Source organism: Marmota flaviventris, chromosome 1, assembly GCF_047511675.1.
Source record: "Marmota flaviventris isolate mMarFla1 chromosome 1, mMarFla1.hap1, whole genome shotgun sequence".
NCBI lineage: Eukaryota > Metazoa > Chordata > Mammalia > Rodentia > Sciuridae > Marmota > Marmota flaviventris.
In genome coordinates, this window is record NC_092498.1 from 207,702,041 (window position 1) to 207,721,910 (window position 19,870).

At 45.7% G+C, this 19,870-nt stretch overlaps 1 protein-coding gene across 2 annotated transcripts in view; it reads left to right on the top strand.

Moving 5' to 3' along the window:
- The first annotated feature begins 2,545 nt into the window (after positions 1-2,545).
- Akap8l (A-kinase anchoring protein 8 like) overlaps positions 2,546-19,870 on the top strand; it is a 34,803-nt gene continuing 17,478 nt past the window's right edge. Inside the window, exons 1-10 of one of the 2 annotated variants that reach the window (XM_027932135.3) lie at positions 2,547-2,655; positions 9,188-9,262; positions 14,586-14,618; positions 14,898-14,955; positions 15,058-15,138; positions 16,929-17,382; positions 17,465-17,561; positions 17,643-17,713; positions 17,935-17,998; positions 18,884-18,992. In XM_027932135.3, coding sequence (XP_027787936.2) covers positions 2,643-2,655; positions 9,188-9,262; positions 14,586-14,618; positions 14,898-14,955; positions 15,058-15,138; positions 16,929-17,382; positions 17,465-17,561; positions 17,643-17,713; positions 17,935-17,998; positions 18,884-18,992 — 1,055 coding nt within the window. In that variant the 5' untranslated portion in view covers positions 2,547-2,642. Of the gene's footprint in view, positions 2,656-9,187; positions 9,263-14,585; positions 14,619-14,897; positions 15,139-16,928; positions 17,383-17,464; positions 17,562-17,642; positions 17,714-17,934; positions 17,999-18,883; positions 18,993-19,870 lie in introns of both variants that reach the window. The other variant, XM_027932136.2, reaches the window with a different exon arrangement.

Genomic DNA, 19,870 nt, shown 5'->3' on the forward strand with positions numbered 1-19,870 from the left:
CTGTGCCCACCCCTGGGAAGGAAGCTTTAACAGGTGGCAATAACATGCTCACACAGGTGGTCTGGGCCCCCAAGCTTCTCTTACCTGATGGTGCTTCCCATCTAGCACTGGGTGGATATAATCAAGACTTGGGAAGCAAGGAGGGTGTATTTGTGAAAGGAGAGCTGATCCAATGTTGCTTCCTTTTCAACTTTTTAAAAAAATATAAAATGAGCTAGGCAAGTCTGTAACCTCAGTTATCCTGGAGGCAGAGACTGGAGGATCACACGTTCAAGGCCAGCTGGGGCAACTTAAGCCAGACCGTGTCTCAATAAAAAATAAGGCTGGGTATGTAGCTTGGTGGTAGAGCACCTAGGTTTAGTCTTTGTACCACAAAAGAATAAAATATAAAATGGTGGGTGAATGTAAAAAAAGTTCAGATAATACAAGTTCATATTACAGTAACGTGGGAAACCCCTCCTCACCTGCCACTGTACACTAATAACTCTGCCTGTCTTTGTGAGGGTCACCTATAATTCTTGCCATGGAAAGTCTTTTCCTAAAACTTCTGAGCATGGTTCTTCCCTGCTTAAGCCATTCTACTTTCCAACAAAGTACAGTCTTGGCCTTTGAACTGCTCACTCTCAGCCTGTCAAGGTGTTGGATGTTAAAATCTTCAAATCAGTGAATGATGGCTGTGGCAAGTTCCACAATGAAAGCTGTAGGATGTAGGAGAGGTGTCCTAGGAACTTGACATAGTTTGGAGGCCAGGCAGGCATCCCCAAGGATTACAAAGATGGACCTCAAACTAGTGCACATCAATGAGAGCCCTGTGCTTCCTATGTGGAGTTTTTCATCTAATGTATCCTAAATGGTTTTTCCATGGGGCAATGAGTTCTGCGTAAGCTCCATTCTGGGAGGAGGTATGCTATCAAAACATTTATGCACAATTTCAACCATATAAAAGATAATAAAATGAACCCTCATTAATTGTTATCAGGTATTATTAATTCATGAGTTATAACTCACGAACTTATCTATAGCCCTCTGCCTACCTCCCATTTCTTCCTTTCCCCACATAAACTACAAGTGAAGCATATCCTGGCCATCGGTTCAATTATTCTCTTAATATTTCAGTATGTTTCTCTGAAAAATAAGGACTTCAAAATGCCATCATTACTCCTAAAGTGACAATCATTTTTAAATATCCAAAAGTAACAATAGCAGGGCTGGGGTTGTGCCTCAGTGGTAGAGTGCTTGCCTCATTCATGAGGCACTGGGTTCGATTCTCAGCACCACATAATAAAATGAAGGTCCATCAACAACTAAAAAAAAAAAAAAAAAATTTTAAAAACAACAGTATACCTTAAAAAAACAAAACTTTAAAGCACACCAAAAAGTGCACAAGTCATAATTGCACTCCTTGGTGACTTTCACAAACATGCTAAATACCATTTTCAGTGTCTGGTTCTGTCAAGTTATCTCTCAGAAATTATGAGATGTCCTTAACAGTGGTTCCCACATACCTAAGGATAATGCTGAGGGCAAACCTGGCCCTGGGCTGTACTGTGTGTGTGTTGGGGGTTGTTTCCAGGCATCAAACATAGGCTCTCCTGAATACTAGGTGAGTGCTCTACCACTGAGCTACACCCCCAGCTGTAGCCAGCACTATCATAGAGTCTTTAAAGTTCAGAAGGGGTTTAGAAGAGACATTCCATTTTTTAACATTTAAGCATCAAGGACCTTGAGGAAATCAGGAATTCAAAGTCCCCATTTTATTTTTTAAATTATTATGCTTTAAATAAGGATAAAAAAATCCTTGCAGGTTTGAGGGAACATTTGAGGTTAGATAATACAAATAGATGTATTTCATCTTTTACATAAATATATATCATATTCATGTACATACATATATTTTTTAAATGTGAGGTGTTGGGTGTCGATTTAGGGCTCCAAGCATACTAGACAAGCGCTCGACCACTGAGCTACACCCTCATCCCCTACAAATCTGTTGATTGTTATGCAGCAAAAAGAAAATGTAGCAATTATCTAGTGCATCTGGCACCAGAATGATTTCTTTACATATATTATTTCATGTAAAATTTGCCACTTAGTCTTAATTTTCTCATTCCAGTATGACTTAACCATGCTTGTTTCGGAGCCGAAGTCCAGAGAAGTATATAAATTTAGCACAGGTCGGCTCAGTACTTCGATAGCACAGTTGGGACTTGGAAAGTGTTCTGCGTGGTGGAATCCGTTCCCTCAGGCGCGTCTCCAACCGCACACGCACTTCTTAAGTGCGACCGCTCTTGGGCCTCGGGTCTTTCCGTAGTGTATGCTCCTCCTCTCAGAACCCCGCGGAACTCCACCTCTCCACCGGCTCATTTCGACCAATCAACGCTGGCTTGGAATAACGGGAGGCGGGTAAGGGGCGGGGCCTTAATGAGATTGGCAGGGTCTTAAGCCACTGGTACGAGGAGATTCTGAGATAGACAGCAAGACAGTCAAATGGACGCGAAGTCCGCGGCTGGCACGAGCCAATGCGGTCGAGAGGCGGGACTGTGGTGTGTGTAGACGGGGCCCGGGCGATTGTCGCCGCTATTGCGGCGTCAGACGCGCAGAGCAGCTCCCCGGAGTCTTCAGATGTAGTGTTCGCCGCCGCCATGAGCTACACAGGTGGGCCCGGCAGGGTGGGAGTCGCGCCCGGGGTGGTGGGCGCGACAGGGACATGCCGGTGCCGTGCCAGACTCGCCCACGCCTCCCCTGGCGCTGGGGTCACTGCCCTCTGCGGTCACAAAATGGCGTCTTGGGCCGGTAGCTTCAGAGTCGCGCCCCTCTCGTCACGGCGCCTTGGTTTGCTGTGCTTGTAGATTGGCGTCTTGGATCTTGGCCGCCCGAGGTCTTGGCTTCTGTTGTCTGTCTCTATAGGCCCCGAAACCTTGGCGCTGAGGTCTAGGTTCTCATGACCTCCATCCCTGGCCGGTGCGTCTTGAACCTCGACGCCTCCAGTCGTCGTTTTTAAGGCCTTGGCCTGTCAGATCAGTCTGCGGGCTCCGCTGCCGTCGCCATTGCGTCCCCTACCCTACGCAGTTTTGCGGCAAAATGCCGCAGCTACTTCCCCATCCCACTCTCCTTAGCCCGCTTGGGAGCTGGGAGAGGAGCCAGGCCCCAGGGGAATACGTAAATATTTGAAGGGTTTGGGCTGAGTGGGGGACTTTGGGTCCTTAGGGACTAAGCTTAGCCTTGGCAAGGAAAGGCTAACTTCCAAATGATTCACTCAGTATCTGTCAAATTTACCGTGTCAGGTGCAGAATGGGCACTGGGAATGCTGACAAGAATTCTTAAAGCAACTTAGAGACGGGGGTAGACCTTAACAGGCAAATAAATAAGCACAGGCAGTATTCTGATGGTCAGTACTCTGAAATGGTTGATACATTATATGGAGAGCATGGAGACCTTTGTATAGACGTGAGGGTTAAGCAGATACTAAGTGGAGTGGAAGAGAGTAAAGATTGTTGGTCCAGGAAGTTGTTGTTGTAAAAGGCCCCAGGGCATGAACTGCTTGACTTGTTGATCTGCCAAGGAGACCAGTGGGATTTGAGCATAGAGGAAGGTGGAGGATGAAACCATAGAGGGGATGAGGCAGAGGTATGTTTTGGCAATCCTAAGTCATCCCTGGGGAAATTGCCAAGGCCACCTGAGTTTGCCTTGGCAGTGACCATTGAGGTTTCTCAGCACCATAGACTGGACCTCCCCTTAGGGGAGGTATTTGAGGCTTGAGCATATGTGGTTGCTGGGTAACCTGCATTCTACTCAGAATGTTCAAGACTGAGAATGGAACTTCAGTCTCTAGCTTCTTTGTAGGCTACTCTATGTTGACCTATGCCACATAATGTTGGCTACTATATGTACCGGTTCTCCCTGTTCTGGCCCCCAGGTCAAGAACTTGTCAAGAACCCCACTGTTTCTAGCAGCCATCTCCTAGCTCTGTAGTTTTCAACTAGGTTGATCCTGACCCTTCCTCCTCACCCCCAATTTGGCAATGTCTGGTTGTCTCTAGGAGTAGGGGGGTTCTACTGACATCTAGTGGATAGAGGCCAGTGATGATGCTCAGCATTCTACAATGCACAGTAAGTGCCCCACCACTACTGGTCCCATACATCCGTGGTGCCAAGATTAGGCAAGCTGTGCTGCAGCCTTTTTGTAGCATTTCTAGTTTGAGGAAAGTCAGGGCTGTTGCTGACCTCTCTGAAATTGAGTTGTAATTCTTGTCTCCAAGTGTTACCAAGAACTGAAGATGGTTCTATGGAATTTAGGGGCAGGACTGCAGAAGATTCCAAATGAAGGGTTGAATGCTGTGGGCTAGCTTAATAATGGAGCATTAATTTTTATAGATGAGGGAACTGAATCAGAGAAGTCACTAATGGCTAAGCCTGAATTTTAGCTCCAGATCTTATAGACTAATAAGCTACTGATTATTTTTTTTCTTAATATTGATAAGATGAAAACTGCAGTAGCTTTATAATGTTGGTCTTTTCTTTTTAAGAAGTACGTCAGGGTTGGGGGTGTAGCTCAGTGAGGAGAGTTGTATAGCATGTAGCATGTGTGAGGCCCTGGGTTCCATCTCCAGTCCAAAAAAAAAAAAAAAAAAAGAGGAAGAAGCAGATCACTAAATTCAAAGGCATTTTAAGTCACATTTCAGGTGACTGCTTTAAGGATAAGCCCTGAAAGCCTTGAAGCAAATGTTACCATTATTATTAAGCATAAAAGGATGGGACTGGAGTGGTGGCTCAGAGGTAGAGTGCTTGCCTAGCACATGTGAGGCCCTGGGTTCAATTCTCAGCACCACATACAAATAAATAAATAAAGGTCCATCAATGACTAAAAAATATTTTTTAAAAACACAAAAGGTGACAGAAATAATTATCTTTTTGTTAACTTATCAAGCTTGTGAACTCCTTTGCTTTATTTATACTTGGGAAGGGTGTCTCCCTCTTTAGGGAGAATGAAAATGGGAGCAGTAGAAAAAATAGGGCAGAAAAAAATTCTGGAATCAGGCTTTCAAACAAAGGTCTGAAATGCTGCCATCTTTTTAGAAACATTATCACTCACAACTGCATTGTGTTAGGAATGCACAAGTGGTTTAGCTGAGTGGTTGTAGCTTGGGTTACATTTAGGTTGCGTTTTGGATGTCAGTTGAGACAATCAATCTGAAAGCTTGCCTGTAGTGGAGGCCTTGCCTCCAGGGTGACTCAAAACTCCTGTGTCTAGCAGATTGATGCTGGCAGTGGTTCCTTACCATATGGAGCTCTCTGTAGAGCTGGAAGAAACCTAACAAATGATCCAAGAAGGAGCAAAGCAGAAGTCTTTAAGAAGTCACTCAGCCGGGAGCAGTGGTGCGTGCCCATAATCCCAACGGCTCAGGAGGCTGCAGCAGGAGGATCATGAGAAAAGCCAGTTCAGCAATTTAGCAAGGCCCTAAGCAACTTAATGAGACCCTGTGTCTAAATAAAATATAAAAAAAGGGCTGGGGTTGAGCTCAGCGGTTGAGCACCCCTGGATTCAATCCAAGTACCAAAAGCAAAAGAGAAGTAACTCAGTCATATTGGTCATACTGGCTACTTCTGTTTCTTTGGAAGGGGACTATATCACCCCAGGACATAAGAATCATTGGAGGTCATCTTGGAGGCTGGTTATCGCCGTTTTCGGCTCAGTTAGTTGAGGTTGGAAGCAACCTAACCAAGTTTAATTGTCCTAAATTTTGTCACTCTATGTCATTTTTTTCAAAGAATACTCTTAAAAAGGGGGGTGGGCTGGGATTGTAGCTCAATGATAGAGCGCTTGCCTCGCACGCATGAGGCTCTGGGTTCAATCCTCAGCACCACATAAAAATAATACATCTATAACTAAAAAATATTTTTTTAAAAAAGAAAAGGAATTAAACTAGAGATACTTTTGTATTTTTAAGGCTGCTAAGAGGGAAGGGTTATATTGCCAAATTTGCATTCCGTGGTCTAACCCTTAGCTTTATAGGACCATCCAGGACTTATTTTTTACCCCAGAGCTGATCAGTCTGTAAAATTGAAAGAAGAAGAAAACACTTTATGCACACAATAAAAATTTATTCATGACTGGCTAAAAAAAGACTTCCCCAGAGACAGTGTTGTGGGATAGAATATTAATGTGGGTAGCACAGTGTAGAGCAGATGTTGCTATTGGCCTCTGGAGGTTTGATAAGTTTGCTGGATTGACTTCTTTTTCTCTTCTTGATGATACTGGGGATCCTACCCAGGACCTTGAATATTCTAGGCAAGTGATCTACCACTGAGCCACATCCCCAAGCCCTATCTTTTCTTTATTCTCAGGGAGAAATAGGGCTCCTCTCCTGAATCAACAGATCTCTTACTTATGTACTGCAATCTACAGATCTCTTACTCTATAGTTATGTACTGCAATCTAGTATGTATTTTTATCAGGGTGTGGTAGGTTCCCCATTGGAGTTGCAGTATGGTCATCTCTCTGTTTCCTCAGTTTCTGTATCTGTGGATTTAACTAACAGAAGATTGAAAACATTCAGGAAAAATAATTGCATCTGTACTGAATATGTACAGATAATTTTTTTCTTATTATTTCCTAAACAATGTGGTGTAACTACGTAGCATTTATGTTGTATTAAAGTATACAGGAGTATACTTTAAATATATTTTAAATGGATTCATCCCAGCATTATAAAACAAACAACACATTAATTCTGCACCAACTAGGCTAAAGAAAGATTGTAGATGTCCCACAGCTCTGTTTACCTCTATATGGGTTTTGACATATATGTGGGAAAGAGTAGGTTTGCAGATCTTTTTTGGACCTTGGGAATTGCAGGTTAAGGGATCTTGCCTGGTACTCTTCTGTTGGCTGCCGTGAAGATGGAATGAGATACTCAGACAAAACTCTTAGCACCCTGCAGGGGAAGCACTTGTTCAGTGTTGGCTGCTTTTTGCTGTTATCGTTGTTGTTAAGATCTTAAGAGATGAAATAGAGACTGTCAACAAATGTGAGAATGTCTGCCAAGGGGAGGTACTTGGTTTTGTTTTGTTTTTCTTTTTCTTTTTTTTTTTTTTAAGAGAGAGAGAATTTTTTTTAATATTTATTTTTTAGTTTTCGGCGGACACAACATCTTTGTTTGTATGTGGTGCTGAGGATCGAACCTGGGCCGCACGCATGCCAGGCGAGTGCGCTACTGCTTGAGCCACATCCCCAGCCCAGGGGTTTTGTATTTTTAATGTAAATAAGCTTTTGAGGGTTTGACTTTAATTTTCAGATCATGGACTGTCTCCAATGAAAAGAGGCAAATATTGCCTATTTCCTTTCATGTCATTTATCATAATTTCAGTGCTAAAAGTAAATCTTTTTTCTTTTTCTTATTTGTTTGTGTGATTGGGAAGAGGGTGCTAGGGATTGAATCCAGTGACACTTTACCACTGAGCTACATTCCTAGCCCTTTTCATTTTTATTCTGAGATTGTCTCACTAAATTGCCCAGGCTAACTCCAAGTCACTGGGGTTGCAGCGACTAAAATATAGTTTTAAATCAAGTGTTAGGGGCTGGGGATGTGGCTCAAGCGGTAGCGTGCTCGCCTGGCGTGCTTGCGGCCCAGGTTCGATCCTCAGCACCACATACAAAGATGTTGTGTCCGCCGAGAACTAAAAAATAAATATTAAAAAATTCTCTCTCTCTCTCTCTCTCCCCCCCACACACTCTCTCTTTAAAAAAAAAAAAAAATCAAGTGTTAGGATCAATCATAGTTTGTTATAATCAGTCTTTAAGAGTAGTGGTTCTTGATAGAGGGTCAAATTTTCCTTACTTGATGCTAATTCCTTTTAAATGAAGATATAGTTTTAGAGCGAGAAAAGAAAGTATTTCATACCACTACAGGTTGAGTATCCCTTGTCTAATACTTGGGATCAGAAGTGTTTCAGATTTCAGATTTTTTTGGATTTTGGAATATTTGCATATACTTTATATCTTGGAATGGTACTTAAATCTAAATGTGAAATTCATTTGTTTCATATGCCTCTTGATACTTAGCCTGAAGGTGATTTTGTAGTGTACCTCCATTTTGACCATGATCTGTCACATAGGAGGTCAGATGTGGAATTTGCCACTTGTGCCATTGTTATTGATGCTCAAGAAGTTTTCAGATTTTGAAGCATTTCAGATTAGGAATGCTCAGCCTGTATGTAGTTTGATACTTAATATTTCCTTGTAAGCATGCCAGCTCCAGATAATTACACCTGAGAAATAACAGGGACTGGAGGTGCAGCTCAGAGGTAAAATGAGGCCCTGGGTTTGATCTCAAGCACCATGACCAAAAGAAAAAAAGGTAATAAACACTGTTTTTCTTCTTCTTTTTTGGTGGCACTCTGTATTGAACCCAGGAGCACTTTACCACTGAGTTACATCCCCGGACCCTTTTTATGTATTATTTTGAGACAGAGCCTCATTAAGTTACTCTGGCTGTCCTCAAACTTGGAATCCTCCTGCCTTAGTCTCCCAAGTTGTTGGGATTGTAGGTGTGTGCCATTAAACCCAACATATACACTTTCTTAAATGGAAAACCTAAAATATAAAGTAGTTTCTGTTTCAGATTTAGATTAGGAGGAGGAGGCATTTGCTTTAATATCACTTCAAAACTAACCATCATCCTTGTTTGAATTGGAAGTAGCATATTTTACAGTGATTTGGTAAAAAGTATTTTCCTGATTGAACTGAATGATAATTTGAGTATTCATTTGGCAAAATGGGTTACCGGCTTAAATGTTTAAAGTTTTTATCTAGTCCTTCTGGTGCAGCAAGTTAAACATAGCCTACCATCCATTGGTTAATATGTTCCAGAGATCTGATTAGAATATAGAATGTAGCTGGGAGCTCCAGTAGCTTGGGAGACTGAGGCAGGAGGATTGCAAGTTCAAAGACAGCCTCAGCTCTGTCTCTAAATAAAAAACAAAAAGAGCTGGGGATGAGGTTCAGTGGTTAAGTGTCCCTGGGTTCAATCCCTGGTACCAAAACAATAAAAAATAAATACAACATGGAATTCAGAGGTTTGGGTGGTTTTCCAACTGGATGGAGGGCTTCGTCTGTACTGTAGAGGAAAGTGTTAGTCATTTTCCTGTGATTTGTTCGGAGAAATTAACCACACTGTGTATATGTTTAGGCTTTGTCCAGGGATCTGAAACCACTTTGCAGTCGACATATTCAGATACCAGCGCTCAACCCACCTGTGATTATGGTAAGTGTGGGCTCCTAGTGGGAACTAGAGTGTTCTGCCTTTTATCAGCAGTGTTGTCTTTGTTGCCTTGGACTTTACTGTCAGTCTGTCTTCCTTTACTAAACCCAAACTTGTATCAAGTGTTACAGTGGGCCATGTGAATAGCTAGTGCTTCCTTTTGGCAATTAGGATAACAATGTCTGTGTTACTGAACAAGCCAGAGTATAAATGATTAGTTTCTTTGGCCCTTAAACATTTTATAGAAGTAAGTACCTATGGTCTTCGACTAAAGATCTGTCTTCAGAAAATTCTCCTTGAGAACCTGGAAAGGAAAGTAGCCAATCAAAGTCTAAATGATTAGAAACTGAGCTTTTTACTGAGTTTCCAGGAGAAACTGAGCTTTTAACTTACCCCAGGGTGGTACTCGTGCCCACTCTCGGGGAGAGGCTGTTTGAATCTAGTTGGCTTTTAGAGATTGCAGTCAGGCCACCTTAAGCCAGTGACCTCCACACACATACAGCGTTAAATAAAATTGTCCAGTTGATTTCTCAATTGTGGACAGACAAACTTAATTCTCTAATTCAGAAATAGCCATCCAACAAGATTCAGAGGTGCTGTTCTGTTGGTGTGCAGCAGCAGCCCAGAACACCAGTAAAGCTTGTCTTTCCATGGTCTCTGACCCTAGGGATGTCTGTTGAGAAGGAAAGGAGTTCTCTTTGGAATGGTTAATGTCTTGGTTACTGAGGTGGGTGATTTGTTTTACTCTCAAGGTCTAAGGAAAGATTGAACTGACATTCCCTCAGGAGTCACTGAATATATGGACTTAAATAAGCTCCCCGTGAATTAGAAAGTAGTCCCAGGGTAGGAAGAGAATAAAAATGTTTTGAAATTGGGTAAGGAGTGTCAGATATTTCATAAATGAGGAGAATTTTGGTTTTTGTGGCTTATCTGTCCTGTTGTCTCTTTCTGCCTCTTTTTTTTAAATCAAATGTAGTCCCAAATGGCACATCTTTTTTTTTTTTTTTTTTAGTTTGGGCATGTAACCCAGGATCTTAGAGCATGCTAGGCGAGCACTCTACCACTGAGTCAATCCTCAGCCCTTGGTACATCTTTTTAACTTTCTTTTTTATCTGGTTTATATATTCTGGATACAAGCCTTTTCTCAGATTTGCCATTTGCAGATATTTTCTCTCAGACGAACTTGTCTATACTCTTTGTCATTATCTTTTATTTTTAATCTATAATAAATTTATAAATTTTTTTTTTAGTTGTGGATGCAAACAGTATTTATTCATGTAGTGCTAAGGCTCGAACGCAGTGCCTCACACATGCGAAGCAAGTGCTCTACCACTGAGCCATAACCCCAGCCCCTGTCATTGTCTTTTTTTTTTTTTTTAATTTTTTTTTATTTTTTAGTTTTTGGTGGACACAACATCTTTATCTGTACGTGGTGCTGAGGATCAAACCCAGGACTGCGCACATGCCAGGCGAGCGCGCTACCGCTTGAGCCACATCCCCAGCCCCTGTCATTGTCTTTTTTGGTTTTGTTTGTTTGTTTGTTTCTGACAGTTGTTAATTGCTAATATGTAGAAATATGATTATTCAATTTATGTATTTGATATGTTTTATTTATTTATTTATTTAATCATATCTGGGTTTGAACCCAGGGACACTTTGCCACTGAGCTACATCTTCAGCCCTTTTTATTTTGAAGACAAGGTCTTGCTAAATTGATGAGACTGGCCTCAAACTTGTGATCTTCCTGCTTCAGCCTCCTGAATCACTGGGATTACAAGCATGTGTTACTACTCCAGGCTTTATTTGACACTTATAAATTTAGCTGGGTGTGGTGGCACAGGACTTGATCTCTATAGCTCAGAAGGTTGAGGCAGGAGGATTGCAAGTTCAAAGCCAGCTGTAGCAACTTAGTGAGGCCCTAAGCAACTTGGCAAGATCCTATCTCAGAAATAAAAAGCATTGGGGATGTGGCTCAGTGGTAAAGCACGCCTGGGTTCAATTCCTGGCACCAATATATATGTATATATTTATATGTATGTGTGTGTGTGTGTGTGTGTGTATATATATATATATATATATATATATATATATATATAAATTTACAGTATTTGAATTTAGTTTGTATGTTAACCTTGTAATAAGCCTTGCTAAGTTCATTTGTTCTCTTTTGTAGATTTGAGGGTTTTAATATAGACCATTGTTGAATGGAATTTTTTTTCTTTGTAAGTTGCAGGAACAATATAACAACATTTAAATATCACTTAAACATTGGTCAACCGGGATCCTACCATTTTAATATTTAATCTTCATTAACTTACCTATTTTATATGTTTGAATAATTTACAGGTGGAAGGGTTGTGTGTCCTGCTTTATTTTGCTTATGTTAGATGCATTTCCTTGTGCTACATAAAACAGGAGTTTTTGTTGTTGTTACCAGGGATTTTGAACCTGGGGAGCTTAACTGAGCCACATCCCCAGCCGTTTTTATATAAACTTTGAGATGAGGTCTAAGTTGCCAAGGCTGGCTACCTGGCTATAAATTGTTTTGGTGGCTATATTCTCACTGAGTAAGTAGGCTGTAATCCTGGAAGTTGAATATTTAAATTGTGTTCTGTTTTTGGTCTGTAAGTATTGCTTATTGTGACTACCTCCTTTTTCTTTTGAAAAAAAGTTGTAGCTGGACACTGTGGTGCCCATGTATAATCCTAGCTACTTGGGAGGCCAAGGCAGGAGAATTGTAGATTCAAAGGTCAGCTTGGGCAATTTATGTCTCAAATGTCCCAAAACAAAAAAATGGAAAGGTCTGGGGATTTAGCTCAGAGTTCAGTAACAAAAGCCAAAAAGAACAAAACTGTCCTTAAAATTCCCTTTGTCGTCCATGATCTCATTCTTTCGGGGGACAGAGTGAATTGGGGTCTTCTTTCAGACTTGGCAGGTCCTATGGAGTCCTCAAGTCCCCAAACATCAGTCTAGGCACAGGCTTTCTCTTGCCAAGGGACCCAGCTGGTGAGTGCATTAGGGAGCCTGGTCGCTCCAGGTATAGCAAGTAGCACATAGTGAGTGCTTGACCAAAGGGACTCCTCTAGTGGCAGCTTTTCACAGAATGTACCATACTGTTTGCTTCCTTACTCCTTTCTATCAGATTCTCAGCACCTGAAGCCTGAGGTGACCAGATTGTGACTCATAGACAGAGCCCCAATGACTCTGCCTTTCTCTCTCAATCCTTCTTCCTTTGAAATAGCCAGAGGCCAGGCTCTTGTTAGTTGTTCACAGTGTAGCTTTGCTGGCCTCTCTTTTGTTTGTGGGAATGGCTCCTTCATTGCCCTTTCTTTAAAAGGTTTCCAACTCCTGGCCATCCCTTGTTACTCTCCCTTAACGTCAAGCAGCATTCTGGGTTTGAACAGTGTCTGGGACAGCCAGCCTCTGCTTAGAATGATAGTTGTTGCTGGGTGGCCTATAATCCCAGCTACTCAGGAGGCTGAGGCAGGAGGATCATAAGTTTGAGGCTAGCCTTGGCAACTTGGTGAATCCCTGTCTCAAAATTTAAAAGGTCTCAGTATGGGGCTAGGCTTGTAGCTCAGTGGTAGAGTACTTGCCTTGCATGCATGAGGCCCTGGGTTCGATCCTCAGCACCACATAAAAATAAATAAATAAAAATAAAGATATTGTGTCCATCTACAACTAAAAAAAAAATTTTTTTAAAAAAGGAAAAAAAGTTCTGGTATGTATGTAGCTCAGTGGTAAAGCACTCCTGGGTTCAATCCCTGGTTTTACCCTTGCCCTCACACCACTGGGTGTGGTGGTGCACGCTTGTAGTACCAGTGGCACCAGAGGCTGAGACAGAAGGATCACAAGCTTGAGGCCAGCCTCGGCAATTTAGCGAAACCCCATCTCAAAAAAAAAAGGGCTGAGAATGTGGCTCAGTGGTTGAGCATCCCCCGGGTTCAGTTTCTGGTACCAAAAAAAAAATGTTTCGTAGAACCATGGTTTTGTTTGCCATACGCAAAGAGGACTTTTTCTTTGTGAGCTCTTTCATACCCATAGTTCATTAAATGTAGCAGTCATCTAGAGTACTTTGGCTAGTTTCTGACACCTTTCCATTCTCTGCGTTTGTTGGGTTGTAGGGGAACCCAAATGCAGAACCATTTTCCTGGTTCATCTTTTTAGTTCACTGTTTCTCTTCTGTGGTCTGGATTCTGCCATTTGTCAGGCTGCCATTTCAACAAGCTCTGTTAGCCTCCTCTGGGGTGAGCTTGTCTCGATTGTCTGTAGGGCAGAGATGACATGTAATAGGAGGGAACTAGAGGGTCTTACCATATTTACAGGGTGTGGATTTACCTTTCTCATGTGCTCCTTTGAGGAACATTGATATTCAAAGTTCCCCTTGTCAGTTCTTAGTGGCTTTGTGCTCCTGAAGGAATGGATTTTATCACTTGTTACTATCGACTCCAGAGCATAATCATCTTATAATCCAGATTGTTTTTTCAATGGCTTTTCTCAAGCTAGGAGTTGCTCTTGGCTTTCCCTCAGTGATGTGCCTCCCACTCAGCACACTTATACACTTCAAGGGCTTGTTGGCCCTCCCTATTTAGGCAGACATTTGGGGGACTGGGGTGGTTTGTTTTCCTGCTCCTTGTAGCTTGATGGGTAATTTGGGTGACATTTCAGCATTGATATCAATTGTACCAACAGCCTCTTGCACAACACAGTCTGTGACATCTGTCTTATCTATGAACCCAGGGCTTCAGGCATGCCAGGCAAGAGCTCTAACCTGCAGTCTACATGAGAAAAAAAAAAAAAAAAAAAACAGTTTTCTTCTTCCTCTAATTAGTACTTGGGAGGCAGGGGTGGAGGGATGTTATGTTTTAATTCTAGCTTTTCAATTTAGAAGTGTAGGAGCCAAGTTCAGTAGTTGAAAGTTTTGGGAACAAGAGACTCCTTAAATACCACAGCTCAGGGACTGGGATTGTGGCTCAGCAGTGGAGCGCTCGCCTAGCACGGGCCTTACCCGGGTTCGATCCTCAGCACCACATAAAAATAAAGGCATTGTGTTGTGTCCATCTACACCTAGAAAATAAATATTTATATATATATAAAAAAATACCACATGCTCAGAGCTATTTGTTGCCAGGGGCCAGGGCAACGAATAGCCTGGTGTATTTGTAGGGGGCTGTCTAGCGTGAGGCATCTATCTCAGTTAGAGGAAGTCCTACAGCCAGCCAGTCAGGTAGTGGGAGTAACTATTTTCATTTGTGAATTAAACTGAGTTAAATTCATGTTCTTTTGGAAGTGATTATAGATGTAATTGCAGTTTTATTTTTTGTAGGCTATGGAACTTGGAACTCTGGGACAAACAGAGGTAAGTATCATTCCTGCAACCACTCTCCTCTCCCCCAGGATTGAACCAGTTGTTTCTCTGCCACTGCCAGCTTGACCAAAGGGGGATTTGGGTGTCTTTGGGGCCAGCTGCTACATCAGAGAAGATCTTTATTGGAATAGCTGGGGCCCACCTGCCCTTGGGTGGCTAGGGTCCCCAGCTTATCTCTTGTGACAGAGACACCCTTTTCTGTATGTTTGTTTTGATCTGCCTTCTCCTTCCTGCCCTGTCATCTGTCTATCTCTGTCTCCTCCGCTGCAGGCTACGAGAATTATGGTTATGGCTATGGCTATGGCCAGGATAACACCACCAACTATGGGTATGGTATGGCCACTTCAAACTCTTGGGAAATGCCTAGCTCTGACACAAATGCAAACCCTAGTGCCTCGGGTAGCGCCAGTGCCGATTCCGTTTTATCCAGAATTAACCAGCGCTTAGATATGGTTCCACACTTGGAGACAGACATGATACAAGGCGGCGTGTACAGCTCAGGTGGAGAAAGGTGAGTAGGGGCTTACCTAGGATCTGAGATTCTGCAGGGGTATCTCCTGCCTGCTGGCATTTCAGTTGAATATGCTTCTGTGACCCTTTTCTCCATCCTTGCTCTGTTCTACTGGGTGCTTTGCTCTCAATGGGGTCCATTGTACTTCCTTTCTCTGACCTATGTTGCCCTCGTGGTCAGCTTCTCTCTAGCTTCAGGCAGGGAACAAGTTTGGATTGGCCTGGCTGCATCATACCCACAGAATGGCTCCTCAGGAGCAGTGTGTCCAGCAGCCCCTCTCTTTGGGACAACACTTTGGTGTTCAATCTAGACTTTGCATCCTGCAAGACAGAGCAAGGTTGAGCTGGGGATGTGGCTCAAGCGGTAGCAAGCTCGCCTGGCATGTGTGCGGCCCGGGTTCGATCCTCAGCACCACATACAAACAAAGATGTTGTGTCTGCCGAAAACTAAATAAATAAATAAATATTTAAAAAAAAAAAAAAAAAGACAGAGCAAGGACGGGTTAGGTTTGTGTGAACAGTGGGCAAGCCCTTGGGACTGACCACTGTGAGCTATGCTGTCTTCCATACAGAGGAGGGACAGAAATGGACACTTGCTGGTCATTTTTCAATGCCTTATAAATGTACACCTGTTGAAAACATCCTTATGAGGAACTCTTGCTATCCTCATTTTATAGATGGAGAAACTAAAGCGCAGTCATGTCATTCCCTTTGCCAGAAAGGGCCCCTTGACTAAGTGGTGGGGCTGGGTGGGACTTGCACCTAGATATACCACACTGCAAAGCATTGTCTATGGGTAGTTGTCATTGACTGAACTGGTATCCATCTAGGGGTACTTGTGCCCTAGTGAGGAGAATAAAGAGGGGCCTGGCGGTCACTGGTAAGGCCAAGTGTGGCCCCAGGGCCATTGGGGGAGGGAGCAAGGGAACTTGCTTGCATGGACTTGAGTCGCTGTAGTGCACCACCTTGCCATAGCTTGGAGCCCAGGGAGCAGGGACGAGGGGAGGAATGGCAGTGCTAGCTGCTTCTCTTGTATCTGCTGGTGCCTTCTAGGGACTTAGGTTAGGGGAGGAGAATGTAAGGAGGGTCCCCTGTGTATGTGAGGTTTGTGTGGTGTGGGGCATGGGCTATCGCTATGGTTAAACTGCCTCTCCTGGGCAGGAGTCCTTGCCTCCTTCCCAGTTGCTGTATAGGGTTTAGAGCCCTTTTCCAGCGCTTTGGCAAGGTCACAATGTCTACTAAGAAACATTCACCATTTTATCCCAGTTCATCTGGATTGTGAGGGGCTTTGGAGGGTTTTTGTGGGTCCCCCTAGTCACGTAGGATGAAGTCTGAATTGTTTCTCATGGGCATCATTTGCCTCAGTGGCTAAGCATACATTATGCTGGGATACTTACCTCTTCTCCTGAAGAGCACCCTTGGGCATTGTGGCTGTCACAAATGGATTTTGATTTCTGAAGGGTCATGGGAGCAGCCTGCCTCTCATAGGGCCTTGGATTAGAGCTTTCCTGCTAGGTGTTAGTCCTTCTTAGTGGCCCCTATGAGAATGTCATCTGAGAAGCCTTTCCTCCTTCTAAAATTCTCTGCTTTGTTAGAGTCCAGAACATTTTAACTGGCATTTCTAAACACTGAGTCTCCCTGACAGGGCAGGGTGAGTGCTAGAGTTGCATTTCCTGTCCCTGGTCTGGGAGGTTGAAAGGATAGCAGGAGCAGTTGGCTTGGCCAAAAGGCCAGCTGAATATGAGCAATTCTGAGGGAACTCTGCCTGATGCTTGCCACATGTCTCTGCAGATATGATTCCTACGAGGCCTGTGACTCAAGGGCCGTCCTGAGTGAGCGTGACCTGTACCGGTCGGGCTATGACTATGGCGAGCTTGACCCTGAGATGGAAATGGCCTATGAGGGCCAGTATGATGCCTACCGTGACCAGTTCCGCATGCGTGGCGGCGATACCTTTGGTCCAAGGGCTCAGGGCTGGGCCCGGGATGCCCGGAGCGGCAGGCCAATGGCCTCGGGCTATGGGCGCATGTGGGAAGATCCCATGGGGGCCCGGGGCCAGTGCATGCCTGGTGCCTCCCGGCTGCCCTCCCTCTTCTCCCAGAACATCATCCCTGAGTATGGCATGTTCCAGGGCATGCGTGGCGGGGGCGCCTTCCCAGGTGGCTCCCGCTTTGGCTTCGGATTTGGCAATGGCATGAAGCAGATGAGGCGAACCTGGAAGACCTGGACTACGGCTGACTTCCGGGTAAGTGAGGAGGCCTATCCCTCCTGGTCTCTGGTTGGAGTGGAGTCATCCCCTCTGACCCAGTTCCCTTTCTCTGGCTCAGACCAAAAAGAAGAAGAGAAAGCAGGGTGGCAGTCCTGACGAGCCGGACAGCAAAGCTACCCGGACGGACTGCTCAGAGAACAGTGACTCAGACAATGGTGAGCACGGGGCCTTGCCTCCTTCCCTTTACCAGCCTCTGTGGAGATTCTGGGATGAATTTGACTCCTGTCTCCTTACAGATGAGGGCACTGAGGGGGAAGCCGCAGAGGGCACTGAAGGTATCGACACTATGGAAAAAGGATCCAGAGCAGTAAGTGGCCCCTGGCCCTGAGCTTTTTCTCCCTGCAGGTGAGGCCTGTGAATACCAAACTGAGCTGAAATGCAGGCCTCACCACAGGGGTCTTAGGCAGTGTTATCGCCTGTGTGCATGGGTGGTGGGTGACCAGCACCAGCTCCTGGCCCTGGGTCTTGTTATTTGGAGTCATTATAAGTAACTGCACACTTTAAAGTTGGATTTTAAAATTATATTAGGAAGGAGAGGATGAGGAAGGAAAAGAGGATGGGAGAGAAGAAGGCAAAGAAGATTCAGAGAAAGGTGAGTCTTCTAGGGGGCCTGGGTTTTAGGTGGCTCTTCCAGGTACTCATGGGAAGGATCCAGCTGAGGGTAGGGTTGTGGCAGAAAAGTGGCTGGCTGGCTGGCTGGGGACCTGCCTTGTGGGGCTGGGTATGTGCTGGCAGGGACTTTGCTTCCTCCCCTGCCCCTTCCTATCCTGACCCTATTCTTCCTAGGTGGAGTCTGTGGATGGCATTGTCCCTGTCTAGCATTATTGGTTTTGCCTTCAGGTTGGGGCAGCAAGCAAAAGTGTGGGGACCCCTAGGCACAATCCCTGCTATTGGTCCCTCAGTAACGTGCAATTCCGAGTCCTCAGTGGCTGGTGTCTTGAGTTGGGACCCTTGGTGCAGTTTTTACGGCTGTGGTTTGCGTGTCCTCTCCCTTAGCGCCTCTCCAGCCCCTGTTGGGAGTCCGTGTCCCCCCATCTGAGTGATGAGCGCCAGCAGGTACCTACCAGCAAATCCAGCCTCAGCCTACTGTTGCCGCGGTGCCCGGTGGGGGGTGGGCAGGGCCTTGTGAGCAGCCTCCCTGCATCCCACCACCTGGCCCCTCTGAACATGTGCCAGTGTCCCCTCCAAGACAGCTTCTTTTTGCCTTCCAGCTTCCCCATGGCCCACTCCACAGAGAGTGAGGGTATCCTGGAGAGCAGAGGGTTCAGCGTGTATCTCCCCATTCCTGGCGCCTAGGCCAAACCTACTTCCTGCCCAGCCCAGGGTATCCAGCCCTGCTCATGGCCAAAGGCCTTGCGTAAACAACTGCTCTCAGATGGACCCTCTGGAATGGACAGCGGGTGATTCAGCCAGAGGCCTTAGGCCTGCCCTTTCCTGGCAGAGCCAAACTGGTGATTGTGCCCCTCTGTTCCCACAGGGGCCCTTATCACCCAGGATGAGAGTAGCCAGGCCAAACGCAAGTTGCAGGCAAGCAAGAAGAGCCAGGACAAACAGAAAAAGCGGCAGCGAGACCGCATGGTGGAAAGGTAACCAGCTTCCCTCCATCCCTTTGCCTCTGCCTCGCTCTGGGGCTGCCGCCAGGAGAGCAGGGCCATAGCTCTGCCATCTCGCCGCCCTCTGGCCTCCCTTGGGAGCCACCACCTGCTCGGCCGTGCATGGACCCTGCTTCCCGCCAGGCCCAGCTCCTAAGGCCTGACTCATCCCCTGCCCCTCTGTGGCCGCCTGGCGACCGCTGGCATCTGTGGCCTGAGACCCGACACTGCTCGGCACCGTTGCCCAGAAGCTCCGGCGCTAGGTCACTCAGCGCACGAGCCCCGAGGTGCACTGGGGGCCCGATGCCCCTGAGGGAGGGGGCCAGCTCATCAGAGACTCAAGGTCCAAGGCGCCTGTGCCACCCCAACTAGCTGCCAAGAGGCCGCCGCCGTGCTCAGGAGAGATGGCAGCACCTGTGGGCTATGGCAGCCTCGGGCCTGCCCTCTGCCCTACCCGCCGGCCCTGTCAGGCCGGGCCTGTCTGTGGCTGAGCCCTTCACGCCCCTTGGTCGGGTCTGTCTGCCCTCAGGGCTCCCGCACTGGCGCTTGCCTCCTCCGCCTCAGACTCTTGCTCTTGCTGGACCTTCCTCAGCCTCGCCGGCGCCTGGCCCCTGGGCTCTCCAGACAAAGCTGACCCCGTGGCCCAGATAAGGACGTCCGGCAGAGGTAGGGACCCGCCCCGAGGCCTCGGTGGCGGCTGGCCTCCTCCGCCCCTTGCCACGGCGGCCTGCTCCAGCCCAGGCCCCAGACCCCCGGCTTCTGCTGTGGACACCAGGCCCAGACAGAGCACCTCGCCCAGGTGACTCCAGGCTGCCCTCTGGCAGGCCGGGCAGGCGCCCTCCTTCCAGCTCAGACTGGTCTCTTCTTGGAAG